Source organism: Carya illinoinensis, chromosome 3 (genome assembly GCF_018687715.1).
Source record: "Carya illinoinensis cultivar Pawnee chromosome 3, C.illinoinensisPawnee_v1, whole genome shotgun sequence".
Lineage (NCBI taxonomy): Eukaryota > Viridiplantae > Streptophyta > Magnoliopsida > Fagales > Juglandaceae > Carya > Carya illinoinensis.
The window spans coordinates 27,812,174-27,837,264 of record NC_056754.1 but is presented as its reverse complement, the minus strand read 5'-3'; the positions used below and the strand labels follow the sequence as shown (position 1 = coordinate 27,837,264).

At 34.7% G+C, this 25,091-nt stretch overlaps 1 protein-coding gene across 2 annotated transcripts; it reads right to left on the bottom strand.

The window, feature by feature from the left end:
• Window positions 1-6,972: 6,972 nt before the first annotated feature.
• On the bottom strand, window positions 6,973-24,694 carry LOC122304013 (transmembrane E3 ubiquitin-protein ligase FLY1-like). Of its 2 annotated transcripts, XM_043116029.1 has the most exons (16): window positions 24,380-24,694; window positions 23,821-24,147; window positions 22,882-22,954; window positions 19,326-19,453; window positions 18,742-18,857; window positions 15,225-15,285; window positions 13,422-13,488; window positions 13,238-13,315; window positions 12,926-13,083; window positions 12,782-12,841; window positions 12,579-12,672; window positions 10,166-10,333; window positions 8,513-8,841; window positions 7,794-7,910; window positions 7,533-7,701; window positions 6,973-7,162 (listed from the first exon to the last, which is right to left on the bottom strand). In XM_043116029.1, exons 2-15 carry the CDS (start codon window positions 23,977-23,979, stop codon window positions 7,600-7,602), a joined length of 1,710 nt encoding a protein of 569 aa, XP_042971963.1. In that variant the 5' UTR covers window positions 23,980-24,147; window positions 24,380-24,694; the 3' UTR covers window positions 6,973-7,162; window positions 7,533-7,599. The 2 variants fall into 2 exon arrangements, with proteins under 2 accessions (XP_042971963.1, XP_042971964.1); XM_043116030.1 differs by lacking the exon at window positions 24,380-24,694 and having other exon boundaries at window positions 23,821-24,349.
• Between the last annotated feature and the right edge of the window lie 397 nt (window positions 24,695-25,091).

Sequence of the window (25,091 nt, the reverse complement as noted above, 5' to 3'; positions counted from 1 at the left end):
CTAAGATATCTAAAAATGCGCTTAACTGCAATTAAATGTGATTCTTTTGGAGATGATCGATAGCGTGCACATAAGCACACACTAAACATAATATCTGGTCTACTGGCTGTTAAATATAATAAGTTACCAATCATACCTCGATATATCTTCGAATCAACTGGTTTACCGGATTCATCTTTATCAAGTTTAGTTGATGGGCTCATTGGTGTTCCAATTTCCTCAGCATTTTCCATCCCAAACTTCTTCAGTAATTCCTTAATATATTTTGATTGATTGATGAATGTCCCACTTTTTGCTTGCTTAATTTGTAATCCGAGAAAGAATGTAAGTTCTCCCATCATGCTCATCTCAAATTCTTCCTGCATAGTCTTAGCAAAAACTTGACACATATTTTCATTAGTAGAACCGAATATTATATCATCAACATAAATCTGAATCAAAAGAATATCATCATTTTCATATTTAATGAAAAGAGTTGTGTCGATTTTTCCTCTTGAAAAACATTTTTCAATCAAGAAACCACTGAGTCTCTCGTACCAAGCTCTAGGAGCTTGTTTAAGTCCATATAGTGCTTTTGTGAGTTTGAAAACATGATTTGGGGAAATATGATTTTCAAAACCTGGAGGTTGCTCAACATATACCTCTTCATTTATAAAACCATTTAAGAAAGCACTTTTAACATCCATTTGAAAAAGTTTGAAATCTTTATAACAAGCATATGCAAGTAGCATTCGAATAGCTTCTAATCTTGCGACAGGTGCATATGTCTCATCATAATCGATTCCTTCTTCTTGATTAAAACTTTGAGCTACAAGTCGAGCCTTATTTTTAGTAATGACTCTGGACTCATCTTTCTTATTTCTAAAAACCCATTTTGTTCCAATAATAGTATGATTTTTGGGTCTAGGAACAAGTGTCCAAACATCATTTCTTTCAAATTGATTCGACTCTTCTTGCATAGCTAGAATCCAAGATTCATCAAGAAGTGCGTCATCAATATTTTTGGGTTCAATTTGAGATAGAAAAGCAGTATCATTGCAAATATTTCTAAGAGATGATCGAGTATTTACACCTTGTGAAGGTTCTCCCAAAATTTGTTCCACTAGATGATCTTTTACAAATTTCCACTGTTTGGTTGCATCTTGTATTAAATTTTGATGATCTTTCCTGATGGCTCCATGTTGAACTTCCTCTATTGTTTTCTCTTTGTTGAGATTGAGACTTTCTGTGTTATTTATACCTCCTGTTTCTTCATCAATAGATTTCTTGGAGAGTGGAGAATTAGATTCATCAAATACTACATGCATAGATTCTTGTACAGTCAAAGTCTTTTTATTGAATACTATATAAGTTTTACTATTAGTAGAATACCCGAGAAAGATACTTTCATCAGATTTTGCATCAAACTTGCCTAAATTATCCCTGTCATTTAAAATAAAACATTTGCATCCAAATACATGAAAGTAACCAATGTTGGGCTTTTTCTCATTCCAAAGCTCATAGGGGGTTTTATCAAACTTAGACCTTAGCATAACTCTATTTATAACATAACATGCAGTACTTACCGCTTCGGCCCAAAAATAACTAGGCAAGTTGTTCTCATTGAGCATTGTTCTTGCCATCTCTTCAAAAGATCTATTTTTCCTCTCTACTACCCCATTTTGTTGAGGAGTTCGAGGAGCAGAAAAATTATGCACAAAAGCGTTTTCATCACACAAAGTTTCAATATTTTTATTAACAAACTCTTTTCCCCTATCACTTCGGATACTTGAAATAGTATAGCTCTTTTCATTTGGAATTCTCTTGCATAACTTGGTAAAGGCATTATGTGCCTCATCTTTATGAGCAAGAAAGATGACCCAAGTATATCTAGAGAAATCATCAACAATAACAAATGCATAATATTTTCCTCCTAGACTTGCAACTCTATTTGGTCCAAAAAGATCCATGTGTATCAGTTGCAATGGTCTAGTAGTGGAAATATGTTTCTTAGTTTTAAAAGAAGTTTTTGTTTGTTTACCAAATTGACATGCATCACAAATTTTGTCTTTAAGAAAATATGTTTTTGGTAAACCTCTCACAAGATCATTTTTTGAAAGTTTGGAAATAAGTTCCATGTTGGCATGACCTAATCTTCTATGTCATAACCAACTAGTTTCATTTTGAACTGAAAAGCAAATAGCATCTTGTGAGGTAATTTCTTCAAAATCAATTGTATAAACATTATTGTTTCTAAAAGCAATAAAACAAATATTACAATCATGATCATTCAAAATAATGCACTTATCCATTTTGAAAGTAACTGTAAATCCTTTATCACATAATTGACTTATGCTCAAAAGATTATGTTTTAGATCTTCAACAAGTAGAACATCTTCAATTATGAGAGAAAATTCATTACCAATTTTACCTATTCCCACGATCTTCCCTTTCGAGTTGTCTCCAAATGTCACGTGTCCTTCTTCTTTAGATCTAAGATCAAAGAACGTAGTCTTGTCTCCCGTCATGTGTCTTGAACATCCACTATCTAAAAACCATTTATTTTTGCTTGTGGAAGACTTCATGCATACCTATAAAAACAATTAAAATGATTTTTCTTAGTACCCAAGTTCTTTGGGTCCTTTATTTATTAGTATTAGAAGAAACAAGATTTTTAGGTATCCATATGGCCCTAATAGTCATTGTATGATTTCTTCTAATAGGACAAGTATGATAATTATGACCATTTCTATTACAAAAATTGCAAATAGCATGTGACATATATGAAAAACTTGAATGATTATAATAATATCCTTTTTTGACAAAATTATTTTTATGAAAAGAATTTTGAATATTAGTCTTTGATGTAGAATGATTATCAAAGAAATTTTTATAAGGTTTGTATTTTTGTTTTGGCATATATCCCAAACCTGCCTTGTCAAAAACACATCTTTGACTACCAAGAAGTTTTTCAAAATTTCTTTTTCCATTCGTAAAGTTTTCAACAATATTTTCTAAATCGGTTTTCTTCTTATTTAATTCAAGATTTTCATTTTTCAAAATGATACTTTCTTTTCTTAAAATTTCAATTTCGTTTGTTAAAGAAAAATTTTTCTTTTTCAAAGCAGTATACTTGATACCCAATTTTTCAAATTCCTCATATACCTCTTCTAAAACATTTTGCAATTCTTCATATGAAGGATTTTCAATATTATCAAGATTTGTTACCTCAATGTCATCTTTAGCCATAAGACAAAGATTTGCTGATTTTCCATTGCTTGCTTCACTATCTGAACTATTTGAATCATCATCCCATGTAGCTTTCATTGCTTTCTTGCCCTTGTTTCAATCTTTCTTTAGCAGAGGACAATCTGGTTTGATATGACCAGGTTTATTGCATTTATAACAAATTAAAGTGTCATTTTTACTTGAATCTTTCTTGGAAAACTTTTTGAAAGATTTCCTTGGATGAGTTCTATTTTTCTTCAAGAACCTCTGAATTCTTCTTGTTATCATCACAACTTCTTCATCTTTATCTTCATTTTCCTCATCTTCATCACTTTTACTTTCATGAGGAACAGCTTTAAGTGCTAAACTCTTCTTTGGCTTTCCTTCTTCTTCTCCTCTTTTCAATGTGTACTCATGGATGATAAGTGACCCGATGAGTTCATTGACTTCGAGCTTCTTGAGGTCTCTAGCTTCAAGAATCGCTGTCACTTTTGATTCCCAGCGTTTTGGTAGAGAGTTGAGAATTTTTCTTACTATCTCCACCTTGGAATAAACTTTGCCAAGAGCTGTCAAGCTGTTTATGATGTTAGTAAAACGAGTGTGCAAACTAGAAATAGATTCATCATCATTCATCTTAAACATTTCATATTCATGAGTAAGAATATAAATTTTTGATTCCTTGACTTGCAAAATTCCTTCATAAGTAACTTCCAAGTTATCCCAAATGTCTTTTGCCGTAGCACAAGTCATTATTCTATTAAACTCATTTCCATTGAGAGCATTAAATAATAAATTCATAGCAGTTAAATTCAAAGTATAAAGTCTATCGTTTTCACGATCAAACTCTTCTTCTTCCTTTTTGACCTTTACTCCATCAACCACTTTTGTTGGAATATAAGGTCTATTTACAATACATTTCCAGATTTCTCGACTTTGAACCTGAAGGAATATTCTCATTCTAACTTTCCAGAATGAGTAATTATCTCCACAAAAGAGTGGAGGCCGACTGCTAGATTGACCTTCACCAAACGAAACTGAAATATTAGCCATAAGATCTTAACTTAAAAGCTAGTTAGTCTTATAATAGAGCTCTTAGCTCTGATACCAATTGTTGCCCAGATGACTAACACAAGAGGCGGGGTGAATTGAGTTGTATTAAAAAAAATAACAGTTATAAATCAAATATATAATATAAAATATAAACAAAATATGAAATAACAATAAATATAAAGAGTAAGGGTAAGAAAGAAGCAAACTCAGTATGTTAACGAGGTTCGGCCCCACTGCCTACGTCATCGCCTCAAGCTACCCCTTAAGGATTCCCAAATTCACTATTCAACCTCCTTTAGGTGGAGATAGAAACCTATTACACCTTTGAACAACACCGCTACAAAGGATCCGTGTAGAACACCCTCTACACTTGCAATCACCTTACACGTGGTGATTCAACTATTCCCCGTGTAGAATACTTTCTACACACACAAGGGTTATACACATCATTTTTCTGATACAAGAGCTGATAGTGGGTAGGTTATCAGAAAACACTCCTCAATGAGTGAAATAAGAACAATACAGCGCAAACTATATCTCTCAAAATGAATAAGGACTAAGGCTCAATGCTTAGAGAAGAAAGAATGAAAGCTTTGAATGAATGTTGTATGCTCTTGGTGTTGTAAATGTAAAGCTCTCAAATGATCTATTTATAGGCATATGAGACTTCATATTCAAATTTAAAAAGATTCACATGTCAAATACAACATCATTTACTTTTTCAAAAAATTCAAATAAAAGGTTCTTCTTTTTCAATTGTCAAAGACAATATCATTCACTTTTTCAAAAAAATCAAACCTAATCTTTTACTTTTGGCATATGACAAAATGAGCAAACTTTCATTTTCAAAAAATTCAAACCTAATCTTTTACTTTTTGTATATGACAAAATGAGCACACTTTACTTTTCAAAATTTTCAAACAAAATCATCTACCTTTTGTATAAGTCTAAAAAAGCATCAATCACTTTTGAAAATATTCAAATAAAACATGCACATGTGAAAGATGACAATCAATCATCTTTAATATTTTCAAAGTTCAACCCTTTAATCAAGGCATGCACATGCAAAAGATGACAATCAATCATCTTTCAAAATTTTCAAATTTAATTTTCAAAAATATTCATGCACATGTGGAAAATATATTTTAATGCTTTATGATAAAATATTAATTTTGAGCATTAATCCTAATTTCGAATTTTGAAGAGATTTACAACATTACTCTATAATTTTAATGTAAACTTATTCCCTTCTTGCTCATGCTTGTTTCCTTGATGTGCTTGACTTTATTGTGTAGACAACTTGAGCTTGAGATTTCTTTATTCTTTGAATTCATTTGTTATCATCAAAATCCATGTGTAAATATATAATTACACAAAATTTAAAATCTTGGGTTCAACACGTAGTGAAGGTAGAAGGATGAAAAAATGGGTGGCATGGTCTAAGGCTTGCAAACCCACAGGCTACAGCAGAAGGGGGACTAGGAGTGAGAGACATGGAAGAGGTGAAGAAGGCATTACACATGAAGTTTGCGTGAAGTTTGTCTATGGTAACTCTCTTTGGACCAGGTTTTTCCGTGGAAAATATTTGTTGAGTGGGCATGGTGGTTTCGAAATGCCAAGTTGACATCTCAAATTACCTTGCTCATTGACCTCCTTCCATCAGCATTCCATCAGTCATTAGTTGATTTATTTGGATTAGAAGATGTAATGCACGCATTGAGGGTAAAGCGGATTCAGGTGAAGTGGTTTGTATAAAAATTAGTGTTTCTTGGTAGAGAGGCTGATGGCTGAACCAAACCTGAAATCCCTAAATCCTTCTGACACATTGATCTTAAACAGACTGGGTATTGTACACAACCTAGTCAAGAGACCAAGGTGTCAAGAGATAGTGCCCCCCAAGAGAGGGCTCTGTGAAGCTGAATATCATAGAAAGCAGCTTGGACAATCCAGGAGAAACTAAAGCTGGAGGGATCTTTAGAAACTCATGAGGGAAATTTGTGGCTGGCTTTAACGAGTACTATGGTAAGGATTTGAATGCCTTAGCTGAGGCTTTGGCTCTTATAGATGAGCTTAAGCTGTGCACCAAAATGCAAATAACTCGTGGAAGTGGAATCCCACTCAAGGATAATCTGTGTGGCGGCAACGTGGAAATGAGGTGATCTCGATGATCAAGGAAGCATGAGAATAGGCAAGGGAGATAGCATTGAGGATGGTAGCACAAGTTCAACACATCTATAGGAAAGTGAGTCAAGCCGCGAACTACCTGGCTAAGATAGGGGCTCAGGGATTTAGAAATACTACAAAAGCATGACCTGCTCCTGGAGGTGAGAGGAGCATTTAGGCTAGACAAGACGGAGATTGCCTTGTTTATGTTGTAAATGAATTTTGCCAACATAGTCGTATATGCACCTTGTCCTTTTCAAGGTGGTTTTTCTTTTGATATAACCACGGTTTTCCAGTACCAAAAAGTGAGGTTTTTAATATGTACTTTCTTTTTCTCCAAAAAATAAAAATAAAAAATAAAGACATTTACTTTGATTGACATCATCATATGTTATGCCGCTTGGTTTCTATCATTTAAATAAAAATAAATAAATAAAAATTAAAAAAAAAATTAAAAAAAAAAAAAAAAAAAAAAAAAAAAAAAAAAAAAGGATGTCCTCTCTCGCAACCCACTCATCGGAGAAACAAAATAAACACAGTGGGAGCCACATATTGGAATTAAGAGGATTTTATACCTGCTATAAAATTTCTTACTAAAATTATTCTAAGTACCAAAAAAACAATACAAGAATCGTAAGCTACAGACTGTTACAGCATCAGTGACAGTTTGGGATTGATTGTGTTGTATCTAACCCTTCTTCTGAAGGCAATCTCAAGGTGAAAAAGCAATTGTATTCCCAACCTGAAAAGGAGAAACATGTGACTACAACCAATAGATTGAACAAACACAATTAACAAATTCATATCAACAAAATAATTCTGGAATGATGGGCCTATATCAAGAAAATACAGGGAAAAGAACGTGTATATAACTTCCAAGAAATGGGAATTAGTGGACAAAGCAGAAGAATTTAACAGGAAGCAAGTTTAAAATAATTAAGATGTGTCTATGGTGTAAAAAAGGCTTTTGAGTGCACAAAACTAATTAATACTATCCAAAAAAAAAAAAAACACCGTTACCAAAAGCATGTGAGAAATAAAATTAGAATATGAAAGATAAAATCCTTAGAAATTCAAACATTCCAATTTTTTGCATGAAATCATGTAATTACCAGAATTAGAGAGTTGGGCAATGTCAGTTGGTCATATATGATATAGACACGAAGTGGAAAGATGCTCCTATGCTGGTGGTAGTGCACGCCGGCAAGTTGGGCATTCCATCTTTATATCCATCCACCTTTGTAGACAACCGGAATGGAAAAAATGATCACATGGTGTCACCTATAGAAGATATCAATATTGATTTGAGTCAATATAAAGAAAAATCACCTAACTGTATCAACTAATTACAACCAAGAAACCCATCAGAATACCATGCAATCATTAGATCGCTGTGTAAGATCGATGGCAGTCATGCAAATCACACAGTCTGTAGAACGACTTGTGTCCTGATCAAACCTTCTATAGTAGCTATATTTCTCAGGCAGAATCTACAAAACCATCATATGCCAAAAGTGAGATTTCCAAATATGCAGGCATGCCAAGTGTTGTTCTAAATAACATGGCAAGTTTAAAGATACATCTGCTAAGAAATCTAGTTGCAATTTGCACACGGCCAAAACAAAATCGTTACATAAATATCAGAAGTTTCAAAAACTGAGATCCTTCTCCAGATGTGCTGAAGTCCATTAAACTGAGTGCCAACCAATTCATCGTTCTTGTTGAGTTGAACTAAGAACCAGGAGAGGAAAGCCCAAGAACATGGGAAGTCCATACAGTTTTTAATGCTTCATATGAAAGAGTGAGAATTACCAATGCACATATCCCAATAACAAGATTCGGATGGAGATCAAGTAACAGCTTATAGTTAGTACTCAGGACTAGAGGTAATATAAACACAACTCGTTGCTTAGCAAAAGTTCTACAAGATTCTTCTACCTTGGGAATTGTATCTTTGTGATAAAATAAATGGACGGTGTGTGGTTTAGAGGATATGGGTGTGCTGTATCTCTGTGCCATCAATTACCAAAAGAGCAAAGAAAACAATGAAAGATTTTAAGAGAAGAAAAACAGGAAGAGAGTGCCATCCAACCTGACGAGGAATGAACCAACGAGACCCAAAGTAGTGCTGAAGAAGAAGAATGGATGCTTGAAGTCCAATAAATAAAACCAAACAAATGCACCAACTCTTGTCAGGCTCGATGCGCATGAAGTTGTTAGGGCAGCCAAATATATATAGGGGGATTGCTAGCCGAGTAACAGTCATGCCTAAAATGTAATGAGGATGCAAAGGTTTTCTTGAATCACGAACAACATTGGTGATTATTTGAGGTACCCAAAACGAATACAAAAGGAGAAGAATAGATCTCAGAAAATTATGAAACTCATACATGACCAGAATGCCTCCCAAAAGGATCCCATCTGCAGATAAATACGACAGTAGATCAAAATAGGCTCCCAATTGGATACAAATAATTGTATAAACCAAATAAAATAGTGAAATTACATGGTTCCAAATGGAAATAAGCCATCAAGCACCAAACAATGGAGCACACTGGAAATTATTATGATATGAAGACTTCTGTGATTTACTGCTCCAGCAATGAAAGCAAATACTAAAATAGAAATAAATTATATCCTAGCATTACATAAGCAGCATGGGGAACTCGACAGGCTATGTAAAATGAAGTCCTAAAGGTTTATTTAGCCCACAAGTACTGATACTAACATTATCCTATTGTAATTTCAGTCATAGCTGATGCCACCCACTTCATTTTGCTAGGGTACTAGGGAACCTAAGATTTAAAAAAAAAAAAAAAAAATTGATGAACTTGTTTGCCTGCAAAAAAAAAAAAAAAAATGCTTCTGATGTGTTAGGAACAGGTTTTCAAAATACCAATTTATGATGGTGGTAAATCATCATGGGCCACTGAGACAGTTAACTACTCGACTCAGTCTGTCACCTATTTCAAGCATTGTTCAATGTCTGGCAATAAGCTGGCCTACCAGTGAATTCAGAGATTAGAGAAACTTCTTCCACTGTTATCAACAAGCAAACTGGTCCATGGAAAGAGATCTGTTTCTGAAATTTGAAGGTCCATACCAAATAGAGACGGAGATGGGGAACAAGGGTGGTTCAGGTATAAACAAGCAAGAGAGGTGGCAGCTCAAACTTTGATTAAGACAGGGTACATGAAATAATATACACCAGCTGTCATTTGATATCCTACGGCCATAAAATTTCAGATTAGTGCATTTATTATGAAAAATGCTACAACATAATCTAGGTTGAAACTCGAGGCTTAAGTCACACGAGTAGAGGATGTTTAAGTTTCATTACACTATTTGCTCAAACTTTGATTAAGACAGGGTACATGAAATAATATACACCAGCTGTCATTTGATATCCTACGGCCATAAATTTCAGATTAGTGCATTTATTATGAAAAATGCTACAACATAATCTAGGTTGAAACTCGAGGCTTAAGTCACACGAGTAGAGGATGTTTAAGTTTCATTACACTATTTTGCAATATATCCTCAGACATAAGTATAAATAAATATATGCTCAAAAACTAACATATACATAAAAAGAAGTGAGATACTCATGAGTATACATAGGGTGTTTCTGCATGTCTGGGTGTGTAAACACCTCCAATAGATCTTAAAAAAGGGAAATTTTATTAACAAAAGAATGAGTGGAACTGAAAAGAGAGAAACTAAGTTTGCATCACACAATACTTACAAAAACGACTATATAGAACTGAAAGCTCACGCCTCATAGTCTCCCAACCTTCTCCATTATTCATAGGCCTACTTGCTTTCCATATAGCAAGAAGATATCTCATCTCAAAAATTGAGAAGACAACAAACTTGAAAAAGGCGGCAGTTGCAAAAGCATTAAATAACGATTCTGTACACAAGAAAAGCAAATACATCAGGTCAATGATGATAAAATCAAGTGATGAACCACCTTGAAACACATGAAGTCATCACAAAGGATGCAGGAATAAACATCTATAGAAGCAGCATCACAATTTAGGTATGTGGAACGTAAGCCAAACAAATTACACACTCCCATATGCAAGTTATAACGACACAAGCACAGGTTTGTGCTTTCTACATGGAAATGCAGATATTTGACCCAGATTTTTAACTAAGATTTTAGCATCATGGTAAATGTCAGACAAATTGAATTGCCCGCACCCAGATATGGAAAATTTATTTTCCTTCAAATTCAATTTGATCTCCAGTCAGATCAGACCGGTCAGATTGAATGACTTCCATGCAGCTGATTCAGAGAGTTAATTGAATTATGTCCATCAATACGGTAAAAATTAAAGCATTTTTGTACAAAGTCTTTTTTCACAATTTTTCATAGAGATGAAAGAAAATTCATCGACTGGATGCTAATAGTTCTTTTCTTATGCAACCAGCATATTGTTGAGCAGTGTGCTAAAAAATACCATATGCATTGGTGTACAAATGCTAGTGTGCCATGACCAGCATTTGTGAAACACATCCAATATTTAAGCGTATGAGACACGTCAATGCTACATCTTTCAAGCTTTTAGAAAAAAATTTGCTCCTTTGTAAAGAATATCATTCTAGTTTAGCATTGGATAGTGTTGGATGCTATCAGAATTACAGACACAAATCTGCTACGTTTGAATTAGAGTACCAACGGGTCTAAAGGTGCCAGCTAGCTCAGTTGGCAAAGTCTGTAGGTATTGTACCAAATAACTAGGATTGAAGGCTACTGGAATGGGACTGTTACTGTAGGAGGATCTACTCCACTGTGTAGGCCGGACATTGGACCCAAAATAACTTTTTATAAGTATTGGGCACATAAAAATAAATAAAACAAACAAATAAATACTAAAGGAGCACCTGAGTGGTCATGGTGTCCGTTAGGGTCATCGTTGAGATATTTTTTGTTTTCAAAGTCTTCAGCTCAACTTGTGTAAAACAAAACTGATAAAAAAAAAAAAAAAATTGCAAAAAGGCCTTTATATTATCCAGATAAATGGAATCCCTTAGGAATTTGTCACTGAAATTGGGTCAATTAATAAAATGAGATATGTTAGTTTGCCAACCACAATTGTATACTCCGAAAAGAAATTGTTATCATTTGCATCTGCAGTTTGTCAAAAGTGAAATTGTAGAACAAGAAATTAAAATTAAGAGCATAGTAGTGAGCTGTAAAAGTCAACATTCAGCCCCATTTTGTTTCCTCAGAATACATCATATACCAAACTCAAGATTGCTGCAGTAGTTTTAGCCCATGCTACTTGTGCATTGCCAAATATAGCCACTGGGATAAAGCTAGCCATTCTTTGTTACTAACTTTTTTTATTCCAGAACAAAATATATTTTGGCTCTCTCTCTCTAACCGCCCCGCCTTCCCCCCCTTTTTTCTCTCATTCTATTTCAGTGTTCTGGCTGCTTTGGTTAAACTACCCTTACGTTTTTACAATCTGGGATTTAAGAAGAACAAAAATCTCTGCTCAACGAAGACAAATGCATGTGCTCAGGCTCTAATGCCTGCCATGCCTAAATCTGAGTTCCTCTACCCTCTTTCTTTCTTTCTTTTATTTTTCCCCTTAAGAGTAAATGTAGTCTTTTTATTGACTCAAATTTATGCACTTTGGTTATGCCTTGGCGTTCCCTTTGAATTCTGGATGAAGAAACAGAGGTTTATTTTCTATATTTGGAAAACAAAGATTTGTTTCCTTTTGGGTAATTTCCTTTATCCTCCGAATAGTGAATAAGCTTTATTTTATGGGTTGTTTCAGGTTTTTTATTCGTCTTTTAATTTGGGTTCTACTCTATCTAATTTGTTTACCTTTATTTTTAATTTTATTTTGAATAATTAACACCCAATTTATGCAAATTTTATTTTTAATGTTGTTTTGGAAAATCTGTGATCTTCATTTACCCAAAAATAGAGAAGTGAGGAAATAAATAATAAAGAAAGAATAAAAAAAGAATAATTTAATGATGTTAAAAATAAAAATAAAAAGATTTGGAGGTTTGATCTTCGAACCTTATGGAAGATGACTACCTAAACTGGAAAAAGTGAATTTGGCTAGCCAAATTTACCACAGAATGGCTCACAACTAATGTTCTAAGCTGGAACTAGTTATTATCATGCTTACCAACTAGTATTCCAGCTGTCAGATGTAGAAGGCAAAGATAGGCATCCATGATAGCTTGTTGGCCAATCATTAAAATTGAAACTTTGGCAGCACCCTAACAGAGACAGATCAGAACCATGATTACTTTTGTGAATTTGCAAAGCTGAAGGAACATTGACAAACATCATATACGTTAAAAAGCTATGTTTTAAAAGATTACTTACAGATTGAGTGTTTCCATGCTCCATTTGCCGAATTAATAGAAGAACTTGAAGGAAAGAGACCTGATTAAAACTATTAAGGAGTACACCCATAACAAGCTAATAATATTATGATGAAGCTGGGAGGGTTGTGAAAATAAAGGATACAAAGGTGACCATCAAAGTATAATTCACTGCCTTGTTATAGTAGACCTCAATGTTGACAGAACTAGCATTTATTAGTAAGGGTGAGAAGCAATCCCCATCGTCATCCACTGCAGGACTTTCCATTAATCCTTCTACATGATAATGATCGCGTTCACCTTCTGCAAGAATGTATGGTATAAATTAGTAAATCCAATCGGAGGTTTTTTTCTTTCCTAAAGAATGTTCTCCAAAAATTTCTAGGCATAAATCAGGTCACAAAAGAAGAGGAAGTACAAAAGAAAAACAATTCATATGTCAAGTGACTTCAAGTACCATTTTGGGTAGATGAAACACGTGAGACTTGGGCCGCAATTTCGATATTACAATGCTTATCCACTTCATAAATTGGAGCTGCAGTAAGTGAAAAGGAAATTACTACAATACAAAAGCAACATGGACCTAAGGTACAGCATAGGAACAACATGGGCATAAGTTCAAAGTGAAAGAAGATGAGTACAATGTTTTCTTCTCCATATCTTGTCTCGTGGAGACTCTTGGAACACCTGTGATGAGAAAACTCCAAGCTGCACAAAGAAGTTGAAGAAGTATTCTAACTCATCAACAAACATATTCCAAAAGATGATAAACACTAGTTTTCTGAGCAATGTCACCATCACATAATGCATCTATTTATCAATGAAAAGGCTGCTAATTTCTTTGAGAACATGCAACAAGACCATGTAAAGATATAGCATAAAAAACCTTGGCCCACTAAATTTCTCTACGTGAAGCCCAACCCTGAAGTCATAAATAACAAAATCGCATATCTTCACGATTCATATTACCTATTCCTTAATTGAATATTTCAAAGTTCCTACTCTAAGATACTAAATTTGGTATTTTACATTTAGTCTTTTTTCAAAACACAATCAACTTTTACCCCCCAAAAAGAAATAATTATATTACTTATTGACATATCTGATACCGTTGTGCTGATATCCATATTGCATAGAGATAAGGAATGGCAGCTATTTTCTGAAATCTGTATTTTCTAGTCCTGAGTCCAAACCCATACCAATGAAAAAGGCAGGAAAAATAACTTAATAGACCAGATAAAAATGTTTATAAATATTTCATGTGAAATATTATATAACATAAAAAGCTTTCTGTAGGCAGTATACAATCACACATCCAGGATTGAACTTGTGGAGCATGACCTTATCTTCACACTGTATTTAAGATTAAACTTAAAACGTAAAAACTGATCAAGCTGACAAAGCTTATGCCGCCTTTTTTTTTTTTTTTACCAAAACAAGTACATTTCTAAGTTCACAAACTTTGGGTAGAGCAACACCTGTATACATCAATCCAACGAACAAGGCAAACAAAAACTGTACAAAAGAATTATATACACCTCACATATGCACAACACACTCTGTCCAAGGTCAGAAGCCCTTTAACTATCACTGGTAAACTTCTCTTATCGTAATATGCCTTAGAAATTCTCCTTGCACCATCTTTAGAAAAGAAATCTGCAACAGCATTGACTTCCCTATAAACATGCTCAGTCGTGATACCAAACAATCCAAACAAACTTGCTATCAGCTGCAAGGAGGGAAAGAGATCCCAATACACACTACAAGTACCAGTTAGCCAGGCCATAATCACTTTTGAGTTGGTTTCAACATCCAATTGAACAACATTCAGACTTCTACAAGTATTCAATCCTTCTAACAGTGCCCAAAACTCAGCTGCATCATTAACACCATAGCCATAAGACTGTAAAACCTGCCACAAACTACCATCCCAGCTTCAAATAATTGTCCCACCCCCACTATTACCTGGATTTCCAAGCTATCATTGACATTCAGCTTATATCTTCCAAATGATGGTTTAAGCCACCTGAGAACCACACAGTTCCCATCCTTATATTTCACAGAAGGTAGCCTAAACTGGTGTATCCACTCTGTATCAGCATTTGTCCACTTCCTAATACTTGATAAATTTGACAAGTCCCCCTGCTAGCATGAGTTTAATCTTCCAAATAATCTGAGATGCAGAAATCTTCTGATTTTCAGATTATTTAGAAGATGATACTGTCCAATCAAACTCTTCTAAAAAATGAAATTAGATGAATTTAAAACCTTGTGATTAACTGACTCTACTACCACCCTCTAATAATAATTTTAAGACATGCCAGTTACAGTGGGATATGATTCACCACCACCAAGTGCTAATATATACAACAAAAAAAGTCAACTTCAAATCTAAAATCATTATTCATTTCAAAACCATACAGGAGTTTCGTGAGAAGCCTTACCAAATGATATGGATTGGATAAAAGATAATCATCTTCCTGACTCAGCTCTCCCTCTTTTCCACTGGTAGCATATGAAAGTAAGAAACAATTCAAATTTATGAATAACAATGAAAATAGAAACTAAACACAATCCACCAAGGGAACAATAATTTATGGCAGTAGAATAACATGCAAATTGATACTGTTAACAAAGGAGCTAAATATTTTAAATAAAGTTAATCCTACAAACTGCTTAATTTTTATAAGTTAAGCTTTATTGCTAATTAAAAAGGATATAATCCAGGTATACTGGGAGCATGCAAGATATACACCCAAGAAAAAAGATTCTGATGACTAGAATTAGCAAAACAAGATTGGACAATGGATGCAATTTCTGAATTTTTCGGTCAGCTGTATTCTATGAGTTTTGGTAATGTTGCTGCAGATGAGATGATTTGGATTCAGTCCGGGAATGGAAAATTCTCTGTTCGGTTTTTGTTCAAGGCTATGATGGGTCAGAATTTCAACCCTTTCCCTAGGAAGGGTATCTGAAGGAGTAAGGAGCTTCTCAAGGTTGCTTTCTTTGTTTGGACAGCTTCTCTTACCTAAACCACGCCTCATCAAATACGAAAAGAAATCCCATTTGACATGATCAAATGCTTTTTCTATATCCAACTTTCGTAATATTTCTGGAACTCCCAATCGAATTCTGGAGTCAAGGCATCCATCCACTGGAGTACTGAATCCAATATTTACCTCCCCCTGACAAAAGTGTTCTGAGACTTGGGAACATAACTTCTCCAACCATCTTCAACCTATTTGCCAAAACTTTGGTGAGGAATTTTAAAACCCCACTAACAAGACTAATAGGCCGAAATTTCTTAACATTAATAGGCTTCTAATAAATTTACCCTACCATAGAAATTATGAAACACATTCATAACATCTTCTTTCACCACCTCCCAACACGTCTGAAATAATGCCATAGAGAGACCGTCATGGTCGGAGGCTTTATCAGCATTTAAGTATTTTACTTCTTCAAAAACCTCACAACCCTCAAATCTTTTCTCCATCCAATTCTTGCCATTCTCATCAAGAGAATCAGATGAAAGTTCATCTAACCTATTCCACTTATACCTTTCAGTGTATAAACTCTTGTAAAAATGCACGATGAGATCACTAATCTGAGATTGGTCAAAAGAAACTACACCATTTACAATACAGAATCAACAGAATTATTCTTCCATTTAGAATTTGCCACACGGTGAAAGAACTGTCTACACTTTTCACCCTCTCTTAACCACAGCACCCTTGACTTTTGTCCCCAACTCACCTCCAAAAGGGTGATCCTTTCCAACTCCTTACTGGCAAGAATCTTTGTATGTTTTTCCACTCCGCTTACCACTCTTTCTTCTTCTTAACTATCATTCCTCTATTTAGAAGGATTTTCTCCAAACAATTACAATAAAAATTCAAACGACTGATATAATGGGTAAGTCTCTATATATATTCTGAATCTGAATAACATCAATTTTCTATTCGTTCTGACTTCCATTCCCTTTCTTATCACTTTCTAGGCACACATAATTTTGCATGAAATAATTTTACTTACAAGACCTGCGATGGGAACACCGCTAAGGTGGCAGGTGCATCAAGTTTTGGCCACGTCAACAAAAAAATTCAAAAAAACTGAAATTGAAATACAAAAATAAAAAATAAAAATTTATTTCCCCTTGTCTATGGTCCATTCTCCCCCAAATTCGGTGCACCTTCTCCACCCCACCACGGATCTCTCCCGTTGAACACCACATCATCACCATCCAGTCAATCAACACAGCCATCTCCACCATAGGTCTCTCTCTCTCTCTCTCTCTCTCTCTCTCTCTCTCTCTCTCTCTCTCTCTCTCTCTCTCTCTCTCTCGCTAGATGAAGTTGGGCTGTTTCGTTATGGAGCAAGATGGAAAATGAAACACAAGAAGTTTGCATTTTGTATCTTATCCCTTCATTTGGTTACTGAGACAGCAAAATAAATAAATAAATAAGTGACACCGTTCTGCATTTGGTTTCATTTTAGGTTCATTTGCATTTCGTATCTTATCCCTTTAAAGAATCAGTTAAAAACATGTTTGTTTTCAAGTGTAGTGGCCTTTTATGTTCAGTTGGGTCCTTAGGAAAGGAAAAAGATTTGGAACATCCTTTTTTTATCAGTAAATAGGAACTTTATTGATGAGAAGTAGGCAGAGTCCAAGAACTTTATTGAATTTCAATTATTTTCTTGGCTATCAAATGGAAGATAAAAAGTTTGGACTTGATGTAGTTTGAGATGAGTAAAATTTCTTGCTACTTGATCTTTTTAGTCGTTGGGCTGCCTAGAGCACTTCTTCGTGGTCTTTGTAGACTCAAAAGCCTCTTCAAGATCAGATTTTTTTTCTTTTCTTGAGTTTTCTCAGCATTGAGGATAGTTGGGTCAGATTTTTTACAAGGGTTTCGGTAAAATATGAGTTGAGTTTGTTTTAAATTGGTTTGGCTTGAACAATAAGCCATGTGTTTTGGAGCAAGTCTAAGATGCGTAGGTAAGACTAGTGGTGATGATGGTAGTGGAGGAGGATGGCGATGGATCAGAAATGTAATTTGAAAATTTGTGGTAAAGGGGAGTAATATAAAAATTAAAGTTTTTAAAAGGACCTGTTTTAAATATAACTCTCCAATTTCAATTTTATGGCTGACGTGGCTAGCAAGCCTGCCACATCAGAGATGTGTCTCCGGGATTGCAAGTAACCTTTGTATGTAATCCAACATTTATAGAGCATTCCTATTTGTTCGGGGAAAGGGGCAGATTGCAGACATTTGGAAAATGGTGCCACTTTGTCTAATGTGGTGCATCTGAAACGAAAGGAATAGCTGCTGCTTTGAGGATAAGGAGCATCCACCGGAAGGGCTTAGGGATTTCTTTTATCACACTCTAGTTTTATGGGCGTCCTCTATTGTACTTAATGGCACTACCTTTACTGAACTTCACGCTGCCCTTCGCAGCACTTAGTTTGTAGCTAGGCTCTTTGTATACCCCCTGTGTACTCGGGTCTTGCCCTATTTATGTTTTAATAAATATCTTTTTACTTATCAAAAAAAAAAAAATTGTATTATTAGCAAAGTCTTCAGACTTTAAATTGTGCATTTATATGGAGAAAATCAATTTTTCATTCTCAGATTTTTACAAATTGGTTGTGCTTTTCCATTTAACTATATTATCAGATTATGCTCATCAACCCACACCTCAAACTGATTGTTAGACATAGCCATATGCATTTTTCAAACCAACGGTAAATGTAAGCAATTGCAGTCACGTAAACTTGTTTGAAAACTAAGTTGGTGGCAGAATATAAAAGAATAGTATTTTAGTACATATTTAGAACCAACAGGAAAATATTTAAATATTTAAATATTAAAAGAAGAAGAATAAATGTATAATATAGAATAAGAAAAAGTGTACACATGAAACAAAGAAGTATGGACAACATTGTAAAACTAATGAGATTACCTGTTAGCTACCATTCGAAGTTGCCTAAAAGGCCATATATATACACCTTCCACCCTGATTTGAGCACCACCAACATTGTGTTCATTGTCAAAGACATCATGGAAAATAATTACCCCCTGGACCAGCACCATGAAAAGGAATAGAAGTAAACAACTATCACAATACAAAAAGTAAACAGCAATGCATTTATAATTAAACCCAAGAATTATGGCAGTGAAAGAGTGCTAAAAATATTTGTTCTATCATCATGATGAGGAGAAAACAACTTTGAGGTTTTTGGTTGTTGAGCATCATAACACCTAGCGGAAATGACTAACAGAAATCATTGTCCTACTAATGGCTTCAGCATCAAAACTGATCTTTTTCTCTCTCTTCTTCTTCTTCTTCTCCTTCTTCTTTCTTTTTTTTTTTTTCTTTTTTTTTGATAAGTAAAGAGCAGATTAAAAGCATCAAAACTGATCATGCAAGCACAAAACACCTAAAATGTTCATAACATTTATTGCCAATGTATTTTGTAAGAAAAAGCATCCTACTCAAGAATGAAATTCTTGGATGTGACTAGTTTACCTTTCTAACTCACTTACCTGAACATAATGTACACCAGTTATTTTTGTTGGTGTACTCACTAATTCAATGATTGAACTGCCAGTTGATTTCCTGAAATCTGGAAACCTGGAAGAGCTGTTTGTGGAATCTAGAAACTTCCAAGTCCCTGCAAATCAGATGTCAAGATTGTTGGTAAACAGATCAAGATATAAGTACCAACCATTTGGATATACTCAAAAAAGATGGATGATTAGCCTCACACTATACTCAACAGATGATATGGTCCTTTGTTATATTTTACACTTAGAAAATGACAAGGGAATTTAGCCGGTGGTAGATTTTTTTTTTTTTTTTTTAAATTTTGATAAGTAATTGTAAAGCAATTCATTTCTAGTATAGTAGTGGGAAACTCCACCAGAAAGAATCTGCACATGCAGACTACATGCCAATCAATCACAAGCATCTCCATACTTCCTGATATCAGGAGTCCTCAAATATTTCTTTGTCAAGGTAAAGATTAAATAGCATAGTGTCTCATGTGGACCACATAGCAGGAGATAAACAGGTGAAACATTAAAGTGGTTAAAATTCCTATTGATATGGTCAAGTTTTTGCATTTGCGATTGCTCTTGGATGACAATTGTTGACTATAGACCATGTTCTTTGTTTGATCTTTTAGATTCTTTACACTTTTCAACTGCATATTAAGGGTTTCTTGCAGTACAAGCCTGTGTACTCCATTTATCTCTCTCATTGTATTTCCATCAACTTATATCAAAATTTGGAAAAAAACTATTTATCAATCTTACCAAAAACTTCAAGCGGCTCAACCCAAACTAATATGGAGATTAATGAATTTGCATTCTCCTTTGGTTTTCTCATTGAATTTATTTCTTAAAGCTAATCATAAACTTTTTTGGTAATATCAATAGGCATAGCCGAAGCACATGGGCCATATACAAGAGAACTCCTAATTAGAATTTGGAGCTGATACAAGGAAGTCATGTAGACTTGGTCCATTAAAATCTATAGCAATTTATAACAAACAAGTGGGAAAGAAATGAACATTGGTTACACAACTATCAAGATTTATATCTATGATACTGAGAAAACCAACAGGTTGTTGATAATATTGTAAAATAATTAATGATAAATCCTAAAGAATGCATGCGATCAACTGCGACCATGCCTCCAAAGTTTTCTTTTTGCTCCATGCTTGCTGTCAATCATACTATATATGACTACCTCCGCTTGGAACGGGGTTGCACCATAAAGCATAGGCCTACTTTCACTTTTTATTTTTATTTTTGTTAGTCAGGGGCAGGAGGGGTTTGATATGCATAGTTAGTTATGCATTGGAGAAAACAGACCATTAAAGCATATTTCCTCAATGATTTAAGCAGTGAGCACAATTTTTTCTATAAGTAATAAGATTTCATTGAAAGGCACAATCCAAGCACATAGGAGGTATACAAGATATACACCTATCCAGAAGGAGAAAAAAAAAACAAGAAAATTACGAAAATTAAGGACCATTAAATTCTATTGAAGCTGTCCAAAGGAAGAGAGTGTTTAAAAGGAGAGTTTTGAGCTCCTCTAGCATCTGCTCACTGTCCAAAGAAAGCAGTGAGCACAAATTTCACATGTCAAATGATCCTAATTTTTTAATTAAATCATGATGAAAAGACAGAAAGTAGTCATTTTGACATATAAGATAATTGTGAGCTCAAGTTAATGTCTAAACATAACCACTGAAAAGTCAAAGGAATAAAACCTCACTAAGATAGGACAGATTGGGGAATCCATGTGCTGTCAGGGTGGACTTCAGGATAGGAAAAGCTATGATCTTGGGGTTAGTTATGGTAAGGGGAAGGCACTACAGTTTTTATATCGATTTACGGTTTGAAAATGCAAGACATTCTAGCAAAGAAGGCTTTGAAAAGTGAACAAACTGATTGCAGGAATTTACCAGAAACAGCTTTGTTGAGGGGTTTAGGGTTGAATCTGAAGGCCTCATGTGACAGCTAGAGGATATGAAAAGTTTCAAAATCAAATAGTATAGGAAAAGCCAAAAAGGAATCTGAATTTGTGTTGTAAAGTAAAAGGGGAGAGAGAGACAGACAGACAGACAGAGGAGAGAGAGAAGGAAACACCCAGACAAATGTGCCTCAATGCTCAAATATTGCACAGGTCAAAGTACAACGACTATTGTCCACAGCTCTGAGTTACCACCAATTAAAGTGTGGTGTATTGGAGGAAAAGGAATAATAAAAATTTTGAAGACCATGAGCAGACAATGGAAGAGCTTAAAACCTTCTCCAATACTTTGTTTCATTGGGCATCTGTATAGATTCTCACGGGCTGATGTTTCAATGATTTCCTTGTATATTTTTCTGTTTCTAATTAGGTGTTTCTCTTGTATACATCCTATGTACTTGGGTTAAGCCTTTGCGCTATTCAAGAAAATTGTCTATTACCTATCAAAAAGTCCTCCAATCCCAATGAGCAAATATTTATCAGTTTTAGCCAAAAACAATCTCTTCACAATGCACTCATCAATCACCAAGCATCTCATCTCACTCTAAGCATCAGTCTCAAAGCCTAAGCATATAGTTCCATTTGTCACATTCCAAGTATAACCACTAGGCTAATAAAAAATATTAAAGTCAAAGCAAATAGGCAATCAGCAAATAAGTAAAAACATTGATACTCATAATCAGATTTTCAGAGATCATATTCTACACTTGCCAATCCCAAAATACATAAATGTGCACTCCATTACCAACTTCTCTCTTACTTTTCTTCACCATCAGTGTATGTTTCACTCCAAAACTCTCAGTCTAATGGCAGTCAAGTAAGAAGCACCAAGCAAAGAAGTGAGAGATGGAAGTCAAAATGCTAATGCCAAAGCCAGGTTTTCAGTCATTGAATGCTTCAAAGTGTGAACATATCGGTTTTTAATTTCATACAGTCATCATTCTTTGCGAAAACTTCCTTTTGTTGTTTGGGTGCATCAGCTGTATACTTCCAATGTACTTGGATGTTTTCTATAAGTAAGAAGATATTTTATTAATACTGAATAGACATAGGCCAAGTATACAAGAGAATACACCAGTGTACTTGGTTAGCACCCTCATAGCTTTTCATTAATAATTTTGTTAACGTACCTATAAAAAAATTAACTTACCTATATAAAAATAATTCTTTGCGAAAACTTTGTTTTAGAAGTAATGTCATTGAGTTTTTTTAATCAAGTGCAATGGGCAGTAACTAAGTACATTGGGAGTATGCAAAAGAATACACCTAGTTAAGAGGGGGAATTTGAATTCATTGTGAAAACTAGATCAAGTTGTTAAAATCATCCTCAAGGAACATCATGTCATCATGATGATGAGCTTGCAAGTATTTGAATGGTGCAGCTAAAAAATATCACAGACCAATGTATCCAAGGTAACTCGTATACAAACAATACAATGAAGAATGCATAATCATTAATGATATCAGAGGGAAAGAAATTGAATTTGTGACTGAAAAAATTTACAAAGAGAATGACTATAATGAAGAGATGATCGATAAAGTACTTAAGTTACAAACCTTTATAAGTTCCTGTTATGTTCCATTCAGAAAATGAACCCAACACGCTCTCATCTTTTCTGATAAACAGCCACTGCAAAAAAGCAATACCAATCACAAGCAAAAGCTATTACATCCATTCAGAATTTGATGCATTTTAGCAACGGAATAGAAAGCAGGGGGCCACTTCCTTTGAAATAAGATTTGGATATGTCCAAAACAGCATCTAATGAGCTAATATCTTAAAACACTTTTAGGTTAGTTGTCCAGTTATTCTTTGCTAATGCAGGCGCTTCATATTGGACAACAGGTAAATTGGAGATTGTTCTATTTTGATGTATTTTTGCCAATCTCCCGCACCAACGGTCACTAACAATAGACTCCAACTGTGGGTTCTCCCTCACGTCCAAACTTTCACATTTACTTCCCATGAAAGTTCTTATTGCACACTAACAACTTCTTTGGGTTTTAGGGTTATTCATGTCGTATAAAATGTTGTTCTTTGTATCTTGTGCTCCATTTGCTCGCTCAAAAGAACATAAACCTCCACCATAACAATCATAAAACAACAAATGGAATGAGAAAAGCTTTTGGAACACATCAACATCAGCAGAAGATTGCACCCCTTTGCGATTTAAACAAAATTTAGCTTATATCTATAATATTCCCATCCCTTAAATGGCTCTATCGATCTTGCTCTTAAAATATCACTTGACTCTAAGTTCGTGCAGAACACAGTGTAATCCTCCATAATGTACAATATAGCAGATATAACATGTCAAACCATTATTTAACCAATCAAAGTTACACCTTTCACATTCGAATTTACAATCTTTTCCTACACTTCTAGCGCAGGCACCATTAAAAACATCAAACGGTACCACAATTAAAGCATAAAAGAAAATGATCAAACAGTGACACAGCTAACGCATAAATGAAAATGAAATTTCCAATACCAACCTCATCGCCCCAAGACCGAGCTCTCTCTCTCAATGGTCTCAGACCTTTCACCGGCCGAGAAAGCACAAAGCCAATCCACAATCCAAATACAATCCGAAACACAAACCCTAATCCCCTCCTCTCAAACAACCTAAAGCTTGAATTATGGCCAATACCCATATCCAGACTTAAGCCCAATAACCAAAATTCAACTCCAATTCCTTAGCAACACAGCTTTTTGTTGAGATGGATGATAAAAAATCCGAGAAAACGATCCGAAACCCATTACAGCATAGAGCTTAAGAAAGACTGGGGCTTGCTTCAAACGAGGTCAAACACAAGAACTACCTGCCAAATATATCAGATACAGAAAACGAAAGCTTAACAACTAATAGACCACAACCAAAACCCACAATTTTCTTAGCAAGAAAGGCTTCCTTCACCACCAAAATACTGCAAAAATTAATATATTCCTAGTATTTATACAAGATACAAAGTAACACAGACAAATACACCGCTAATAAATATGCGCTGGATTTGGGAGTTAAAACAAAAAGGGTTTTGTTAGTTATGGGATTACTGTATGTGAAGCTGATCAGTGTGCTGCGTGTGGACGTGCGGTCGTTGACATGTCCCTTGCTGATCTTGGTGTGGGTGGGTGGGTGTGTGCATGTATGCGAGTGTTCTGGGTTTGGTAAATGCAGGCCAGATAAGAGGGATTGTTTGGGGGACGGGGGGGTCCGATTCTACGCGCTGGAGAGGGAGGTAGTGCCACGAGCCAATGGAGGAGCCTTCTGGAGGGTTTTTGGCGTCAACGAAAGGTGTATGATTGGGACCTGTGGGTGGTGGCGACCGAGGACGCTACATTTGGAACGTATGCTTCTAAGAAAACATTTTCTGTTTTTTAATGTGGAAAATTATTTTTCTTTGGATTTGATAGAAGACGCAATCATTTATACGCTAATTCTTACTTCTTTATTGCCTGACAATGCCAGATCGGTGGGATGAGAAATACAGAAACTGCCAGATGGATTGGAAAATGATTGGAAAAATTTAATTGAAAGGAATTTTTGACATTAATATATATGTATTTATCATTAGTCAGAAATTAAATTTTATTAAAAATAATATCAATTTAAATTTTAAATATAAAATTATAAATATTGAGACATAAATTGGTACGCAAGTTCTCTTGTACGTAACAAAATTTAAATATTTAAAAAGATTTAAAAAATATTTAAAATAAAATAAAAGTACAATTTACATTATAGTCACAATACAGACATCAAGGT

Excerpts from the sequence above, each read along its gene's own strand:
- LOC122304013 (XM_043116029.1), bottom strand. The coding sequence starts at position 23,979 with ATGGGTATTGGCCATAATTCAAGCTTTAGGTTGTTTGAGAGGAGGGGA. Across the intron at positions 18,858-19,325 it reads CTGGTGTACATTATGTTCAG|GGGGTAATTATTTTCCATGA; the intron begins GTAAGTGAGTTA and ends GTGCTGGTCCAG. Across the intron at positions 12,842-12,925 it reads ATACTTTGATGGTCACCTTT|GTCTCTTTCCTTCAAGTTCT; the intron begins GTATCCTTTATT and ends AGTTTTAATCAG.